This window comes from Aphidius gifuensis, linkage group LG1 (genome assembly GCF_014905175.1).
Source record: "Aphidius gifuensis isolate YNYX2018 linkage group LG1, ASM1490517v1, whole genome shotgun sequence".
In the NCBI taxonomy this organism is placed as follows: Eukaryota; Metazoa; Arthropoda; class Insecta; order Hymenoptera; family Braconidae; genus Aphidius; species Aphidius gifuensis.
Genome location: NC_057788.1, coordinates 10,363,845 through 10,372,947, shown reverse-complemented (window position 1 = coordinate 10,372,947; position 9,103 = coordinate 10,363,845). Strand labels below are relative to the sequence as shown.

Genomic DNA, 9,103 nt, shown 5'->3' with positions numbered 1-9,103 from the left:
AAAGGAGTGAATAATAATTTTTTTATTTTTTTTGATATTTATAGACAAATTGTATTTGCAAATATATAAATCATTGATTTATGTGAAATGAAATTTAAAAAATATATATACATTGTATAGATGTTAAGTAAATTGAGGATTACTGTGGCAACTATGGAGTGAGTACGCCACTGGTGTGGCAACAATATTTTATTTCTCACTCTTTTTATTATATATTTTTTATCCTTATCTACCTTTCATGGCATGAGGTAAAATAAAAAAATAATACCATCCATACATGCAAGTAGATCCACATGTACATTAAATCAAATAAAAAATAAATGAAGAAGACCGTAGAAAATAAAAAAATGAATAAGGCAAAGGCTCCGGCAATAGTATGTGATGCCGACTATGCTATGGTGTCTTAAACTTTTATATTTTGTCCATACCAATGGACACACCATCCTCCACAATTCTCAAAGTCTTTCAACATATATATACAATCTCATATATAGCAAAAACCCGTGGCTAGTTGTTTCTTTTCTTTATTCCCTTTGTCGGAAAGTCGGCGTCGGGGAGTTATCGTTTTTTTTTTCCTTTTCTTTTCATCTTCTTCTTATTCTTTTTCATCTTGAAGAAAAAAAAAAAAAAGATGAACAGAGTGAGACGAATCGAAGGATCCCCGAGACAATGAGATAAAAAAGTAGATTTTTTGGAGCAAAGAAAAATAAAAATTATAGTTTATACTCCAACGGTATATAAAAACTGTGCAAGAAAAATAAAAACAAAAATAATTATATATTAAATTGAACATATTTAATGCTATAAAAAAAAAAAATTTATACTCCAAAATAAAATTTAAATAATAAACATAATTATAAATGTAAAAAAAAAAATATTTTTTTGAATAGAAAAAGGATTGAATAGTATTTATGTTCTATAGAAAAATAAAAAAAAAAAAACCATACATGTAAGAAAATAATAATAAAATTTAAAAAAAATATATTTTTTTTATTTTTTAAACTGGCGTGTTGTTGTGGGCCGTTCTGTAGGACAGGATATAGGGAAGCCTATAATACGGTTTTACCGCGAGGCCGCTCACTCTTGTTGGTTGTTTGGCGCGTTGAATTTAGCCCCGATGGGCCCCGATGGATTCAGTGCTCTTTGCATCACCACATGGAGTAAAAGCATGGCAGTATGCGGTTTGCCGGAAAGGGGCGTCGAGGCCTCGAGGGTCGTATATATTGCAAGAAAAAAAAAAAAAAGAGAAAGAAATAATCAAATGTTGATGAAGGGAGATGAGAGGGGAAAAGCAAGAGAGAAATGATAAAAAGGTCATAGTAAAAGAGCAGGTGAGATAGTTGAATATATGCTTGAATGAAACAGAGAGAGAATAAAATATATGACAAGTTGTGTTGGTGAATACAAAAAAGAGAAAAAGTATATGAAATTTAAAAGAGAAGAAACGATGAAAAAAGAGAGAGAATGCAGCACAGTGAGTCGGTCTTTTTGATGTAAGCCGCGGGCGCCGACAAAGCATTCAGCCAGCTTTCCTCTTCCTTCTCTTCCTTCACCGTCACTAACACATAAACTACCACAATACTATTCACCTTCTGCCGTTCGTTTTGCTGCCACGCTATACATATATGTATATTCAACAGAGATAACACCAGGTTTCATGAAACATGAAAATATATATCGAAAAAAAAACATTTAAAATGAGCGCTGAGAGCTAGTGCAAAAAATGAGAAGATTATGATGAAAAAAAAAGAAGCAGAAAAAAATGTGTATGCTTTTAATAATTAATAATTAAAAGTGTATTAATTTTTGATAATATTTTAGGGATTTTAAATTTACAAATTAGTTGAAAAAATAGTTTACTCCAAAATGTTAGTTAACACTTGCATGGTGTTTTAACAAATAATTGGTTTTTTTTATTTTGGAATAACTTCGATAAAGTAAGAGTTCTAATGCAGGGAAGGACAGGGCAATTTGTAACCACAATTTTGAATTTGTAACCCTCTGAAATAACAATAAATTTGTCAATTCATTTTTGGAATTTTGGAGTAAAAAATAGGAACTGTCCTGCACTTTGTTGCAATAGAATCATTGCAGGAAATATTTTTCTGCCAGTGAAATTTTGAAACAGATATTTCAGAATATCAGATTATTTAATAATCATATAGGTATGTTCCAAATTTATTTAGTGATTTTATTTTAAGCATTAACAAAAATGAAGATTCACTGGTACTTTATTCTATGTACATTTAAGAACCGAGATACGACAAAATATGTGCAAAATATAGAAAAAAAATTGAGGCAAATTATTTGTAAATAATCCTACATATAATATGCCTGATGGTCCTGTACTATTCAGGACACAGTTAAGACATAAGTGTCATAACTCTACATCTATAGTTAATCCATTCGTTTGTCTATATACAATATACTATAGGTGGAGAGTCATGACACTTGTGTCTATATTAACATTGCGTCTCTTTCTTGTAAATATTGTGATTGAAATAATTTCATCCTTAACCACATTACCAAATAAGTTCAAAGTATACTGAGTATTTAAAATTATCTTACATTATAATTTTAATTACAATCGCTAATGAATTCGAGAAGAATGTTGTGAAGATTTACCAGACAAGTACTATATAATCTCAGCAAAAATAGTGCACTAAATTTTGTCAGTGAATTAAATAATTCTATCAGGATAAACAATGAAAAATAGAATTTCATTTGTATAACACGTTTTGAGATTGACATGATGGATATATATAAAATAAATTTTCTATAAAAATTATATAGGAACCCTCGAAGAATGCATAATTATCCTGGTGGAAATATTTCTCCATTGTTTTTCCGGCATCTCTCCGTTTTTGACTGATTGCCGGAAAAATTTCTCCGACAATGGTCAAAAATGGAAAACAGCGGAGAAATATTTCCACCAGGATGATTGTGTCTTTTTTGAGGCTTTGTAAATAGATTCATTTAAATATGTGTACCACATATGAATGCTATATATACCATATATCCGAATCACTCGTGTAAATGTGCGTTGATCTAACTATCTAAGTCGTTTAAATAATTTTTACTATATATAGTTTAGTCAGTTTAATCTATATAGATGTATACATAGTCGAGTTGCGAATGAAAATCTATCGCAAAATATATAATTAAGATTTATAATAGAGCATTCTTTTTGAATAGTCTTTGGTAATATAGTGCAATTTTTATGAGTTTTTATATGTCTCGTATCTATTGTATTCGTACAATATCAAAAATAACAATAACTTTTACACGATGTGTGTTGCACTGAATGTTCCAAATTCAGGCTGGTTTTTTCTTCCATAGTTTCAGTTAACCAATAGTTAAGAAAATTAACCACTACTTATCAAACTGAAAGTTTAACTTTTTCAACTACCAGTTAACTGTAACTGTGGACAAAAAAACCAGTCCTGTAACAACTCATCTTTATATTGATTTTCATATTGACTCATAATTAAAATTATTTAATGATTCTCTACATAGCAAATATAGATTCACAATAATTATTAGTTATAACTCGTGACAATAATATGATATATATAACATATTATTTTCATCATTTAACTGATTTTTTTTTTTACGTTTGGAAAATGCCGAAATTTCTCCAGATTTTGACAAAATTTTCCAAGCATTGTCTCATAATATGGTATAAAAATTTGGCGGATAATGGCATAATGTAATATATTAATTAATATAGATCCCTCGATCTCATCGATCGTTGATTTTCAAACACAATTTTGAACAGTGTGGAGTGTGGACTGGTGTGGACAAGGTCAAGGAGACAAGAGACCTCTCTAGAGGTTGTATTCTACTAAACATATATTTAGTTGATAAAATAAATTCCTTTATAACCATATCATATTGTTGTTATTGTTTGAATAAAAAGGTTATGATTGCAATTGATTGTAATTTACAGTAATTTATAAACTTGCAATGTTTTATAAAATGTAAATACACTTGTGACGTAAGAATTCACCTTCCAGTTTTATCCAGTGTGTAAATCAGTGTAAATCATATTGTAAACAAATAAATCAAGATCCAATTTAATTAAAAAATAAAATAAACAAACAATGTCTCTCTACGATGATTTTGATAAACACAGAGCATCTGATAAAGTTGCTGGTTGGTCATCAGGTATAAAATTACTTCAATCACAATTACAACTTAAAAAAGCAGCAGTCACACAGGTAATTTCTTGCTAATTACAAATAAATAAATAATGTTATGTTAAAAAATATTAATGATATATATTTTGTTGATTTAAAAAGCCAAAACGTGAACAATTTCGTAAAGTATCAACTGTACTACCTCCAGTAATTGATTTAAAAACAAAAACAACAAATAATGAACGTATTAGTGATGATGATAATAATACATCAACAAACATATTTCCATCATCAACGACAACATCAACAACAACCTCCACAATATCACCAACAACAACAACAGCAGCAGGACCAACAACAGATACAAATTCATTGATTAATAGTGAATTTGATTGGAATGTTGTTAATGAATATGATCCAATGTGGCCAAATGAATATGAAAAAGTTGTCAAAGAATTACGTGATTTACGTGATCGTGAATATGATCAAGAGAGTGAACAACGTAAACGTCGTAGAGATTTATTACCAAAAAATGATGATGGTCAAATGATGATGGGTAATACAAATACAATGATTGCACCAGATAGAGATGATGATCGTTTACCACCATCAAGAAATATGAGTGGTGGTGCTGCAATTGCACCACCACCATCATTAGTTGATACTTCTGATTTATCACAAGCAACAATTCCATCATCATCATCATCATCACCAGCTACACCAGCTAGAACACCTGGTATGGGTTATGCAACATCATCAGTTGCTGCTAAAATAATGGCTAAATATGGTTTTAAAGAAGGACAAGGTCTTGGTAAAAAAGAACAGGGTATGTCTGTTGCATTACAAGTTGAAAAAACAAGTAAACGTGGTGGTAGAATTGTTGGTGAACGTGAACAATTAATGCCACCACCACCACCATTTGTACCATCACCAGCATCATCATCACAAACAGCACAATCTGAAGAACCAAGTATTACAGAAATTATGAAATCACCAAGCAAAGTAAATTGATAATTTTTAACTATTGTTTTTTAATCTTTTTTTTTGTTTCTAAATTAATTTTTATATTTTTGTTAAAGGTTGTTTTATTGAGAAATATGGTTGGACCTGGTGAAGTTGATGAAGATCTTGAACCAGAAGTTAAAGATGAATGTAACACAAAATATGGTGATGTTATAAGAGTTTTAATTCATGAAGTTATGGATGTTGTACCAGAAGAAGCTGTTCGTATATTTGTTGAATTTAAAAGAATTGAAAGTGCTATTAAAGCTGTTGTTGATTTAAATGGTAGATTTTTTGGTGGTAGACAAGTTAGAGCTGGTTTTTATTCATGTGAAAAATTGGATAATTTACAATTAATGGATTAAATACTTGAATAATTAAATATTTATAATTTTATAATCAAATGTGTATATTTAATAAAAAAATTTTTTCTTTTTGTCATTTAAATATTTACAATGTATTTTGTAACAATTATTTGACAAATTATTATTATTATTATTTTATAATAATTTTACATGAAAAAATAAAAACTGAACAAATTATTTAATCGATAAATTTTTTAAGTAGAATTGTTTAAAATTTCTATCAGTTTAACATTTATAAACATTCACTTGGTTTTATGGTAAAACGTTTACAAACTTCACTTGATAAATCTCTCAATAAAGCTGCTTGATTATCTTCCATTCGATTCTGCAAGAAAAATAAAAAGAAAGCAATAAATATTAATTAATATTTAAAATAGAAAATAACTTACATAATCTAGTGTAATTGTTGGAACAAATGTCATTGATGGATTTAACATATTTGTCATGTGTCCATATTTTTTTGTAATATCAGCTGTCTAATGGTACTGATCCAAGCCACAGTTATTGATGAAGATCATAAAAATATATTTTAATACTAAATTTTGATCACGTAATACTTCAATTGCACATGAGTGTATCATATTAGCTTCACATTCTGTTGGTCCATGCTGACAGTCAAATTCTGGACCATCTGATGTATTTTCAGTCTAGATAATTTAATAATAATTTAGTATATAATTTGTTTAACATTTGTTTATTTAATATTAACATACCTTTGCTTTGCCATAAGGAATCAATTGAATTATCACTTGGTCTTTCAATTTTTTATACGTTGGTAATAATTGTCGTATTATAAAATTTTTAGAGTCTGGACATAGTGCTTCATAATAAACACCAATAACAACCCTTTGATATTCTTCCTTCAAAGAATTTGGACCTAGTCTACGCCTTGGCTGTAAATAAATTTAATTAATTTTTTTTTTTTTTTAATTAAATATGTAAAGTTAATTTTATTTTTTTTTTACTTACTGGAGGTGTTTGTCCATCAGAATTCCAATGTTTAACATAAATCCATATACACACTATTGATAATAGAAAAATTAAAATGCGAATTAAAAATTTTACCCGCCCCATGGTTGATTTAATAAATAAATAAAAAAAATAACAACTAATAAATGTGCTATTTTTAATTCATAGAGTAAATGTTTATAGAACAATGTAATGCTTATTTATTATGTTGCTTAAGTATCGTAGATAATATTTAATTTGTTATCAGTTCATTTTTAACACATTAAAACTTTTATTAAAAATAAAAAACAGAGTAATTTGGTATTGAAAACACGGTGCTTAGCCGAAAAGCGCCATTTTTTTAATACGAAGAGCCAATAAAAGCGCCAAACTTTAAATCACTCGAATTTTGCAATAAATAAATTAATTTTTAGTCTAAATTAATCCCTCAGTAATATTTTCTATATTCAATTAAAATTATTGTGCAAAATGGCTGAGTAATTAATGTAGACTAAGAATTAATTTATTTGGCCACTCCTTTCCTTAGCTATTTTTGCCATAATTAATTAATGAAAAAGCTATTGGCAAATGCTTCTGAGAAGAGGATGTTGTCAAATAAATAATTTCTTAATCTAGATTAATCCTATGTATCTAGTCACATCCTTTCCTTAGATACATTTTCCAATAGCTATTAAATATTAAATTATGGCTATTAAGGGAGTTCGAACAACACTCGATTCTATTTAACTTTTTATTAAATTTTTAGAGTAGGTTTATGAAATAGTTATCCATTTTATGCCAAAATTTCAGAAGTCTATACCTGCTAGTAAAATAGTTATTAATGTTTAAAGTCAACAACTTTTAACGTGTACATTTACGGGAAAGTCGAAAAATGTTAAAAAAAAAACAACATATATCAAATTTTTACCGTGTTCTTAAATTCACACCTAAATAAAAAACTATCTGTATGAAACTTTAAAATCTTAGAATAATTATAAAAAAAAAAAAATTCAAGTTATCTGCTAGAAAGTTAAACAATCATTGTTTAAAAAAGCCAGTGAGGAAATAAAATACGTTTGTGTGCATATAGATACACACAAACGCACATGTATTGGTGGAAAACAGGACCGTCTACGCAGAAAAAAGTGAAGGATGCCGCATAAAATTTTATAAATTTTTACCATAGCATTGAGGGGCCCACTAGGTCACATTTCTTGTTTGTACTTTTTTCGTTCGAACTCCCTTAATATTAAATTAATTAATTAATATTAATATTAAATATTAAATTAGCTATTAAATTTGAGGATCATGGTACAAGAATTACGGGTATAGCAGTGCGCAGCCTGGCTTGTGCTGGCTTGGCTAGTGTGAAGGCTATTGTGAAAGGCAAGAAGACTAGATCACTAGAAAGTCTTTCTAGTCTTCTTGGTGAAAGGCAAGCCTTTGATTGGTTTGATTGAGAAAAGGCATCTTTTTATTGGCTCAAAAGGCTGCGCAAACTGTGACGAAAAATTGATGGACTACTGCCATACCTGTAGTTTTTGTACCATGCTTTAGGATAATTTAGTGCAACTTTGATAATTTAGTACAATATGACCACCCAAAAAAAAATTTTTTGACCTCAAGTCGCAAAGCGCCAAACCCAAAATTTTGTGCGCCAAAATAGCTGACAAAGCGCCAATTTGGCGCAAAAGCGCCAGACCTGGCAACTCTGATAAAAAAAATAATAAAAATAAAAACAATTATAAATTATAATTGGATTGTTATAATTGGATTAGCCATGAAAAAAAAAAACGATGGAGATTGGAGAGAGGATTCATAGATGTTCCACAGCTGTTTCATTTGAGTGCTACTCTGGCTTACTCTGTGACGTTCATGATCATCGATGGTTGATAAATGGCGCCAAGAATTTTAATTTTTTTAAATATGATGAATTAAAATTAGAATTTAAAAAAAATGAGAAATTCGGAGACTCTGGAGAAACTCGAAGACCATCCGGAGAAATCCGGTGAAAACTCGGAGGAATTATTTCCACCGAGGGATTTTAATATCAGAAAAAGAATCTTTCATGTATAAATAGAAGTTTGAGGATATTTCTCGATTATGTCTATTAATGGCGTTGAAGTCACTGTTTTATACCAATAGCTGCGTTTCTTTTTTTTCTGAAACACCGTATCAATGTCAACGGATTTATCACAGATTCACTTGCTTCATCTGAACCTGTAATATAACCTAGTCCTTTCTCTTGATTTTAAAATCTGAATTCAGTAGAACCAAACAATTGACATGTTTCTTGGATTTATATTTACATATGTAAATCCTGTAAATTTAAGCGATGATCATAATGCCCAGCTGAACTAAGTTCTGACAAAACATATGCTTACAAATACAAATCTACAAGTCATACACGATCATACATGACTTGTAGATTTGTATTTGTAATCTATAGCTTTCAATGTAATGAAAAATTTATTAATTACTCCCGTAATAGCATTAACCAGTCTTAAATTTGCGTTTTTTTGAATAGAGTAGAAATAGTGCATTGTAGTGCATTATGCTTAGTATTAACACGATTGGTCTATCTTTTTCAAGTTTATTCATAAAATCATAAATTTGTTTAAATAATTGTGAGAAATCAAATTTCATGAC

The 9,103-nt window shown here is 29.0% G+C and overlaps 2 protein-coding genes across 2 annotated transcripts; one reads left to right on the top strand and one right to left on the bottom strand.

Moving 5' to 3' along the window:
- Positions 1 to 3,932: 3,932 nt before the first annotated feature.
- LOC122847760 (splicing factor 45) lies at positions 3,933 to 5,590 on the top strand. The gene is made up of 3 exons (XM_044145616.1): positions 3,933 to 4,220; positions 4,302 to 5,141; positions 5,219 to 5,590. Exons 1-3 carry the CDS (start codon positions 4,104 to 4,106, stop codon positions 5,504 to 5,506), a joined length of 1,245 nt encoding a protein of 414 aa, XP_044001551.1. The 5' UTR covers positions 3,933 to 4,103; the 3' UTR covers positions 5,507 to 5,590.
- Positions 5,591 to 5,677: 87 nt separating this feature from the next.
- LOC122847761 (gamma-interferon-inducible lysosomal thiol reductase-like) lies at positions 5,678 to 6,757 on the bottom strand. Its single transcript, XM_044145618.1, is given in 4 exon segments — positions 5,678 to 5,831; positions 5,896 to 6,153; positions 6,220 to 6,399; positions 6,476 to 6,757. Coding segments are annotated over 4 exon segments (636 nt in total). The 5' UTR covers positions 6,581 to 6,757; the 3' UTR covers positions 5,678 to 5,738.
- Positions 6,758 to 9,103: the final 2,346 nt, after the last annotated feature.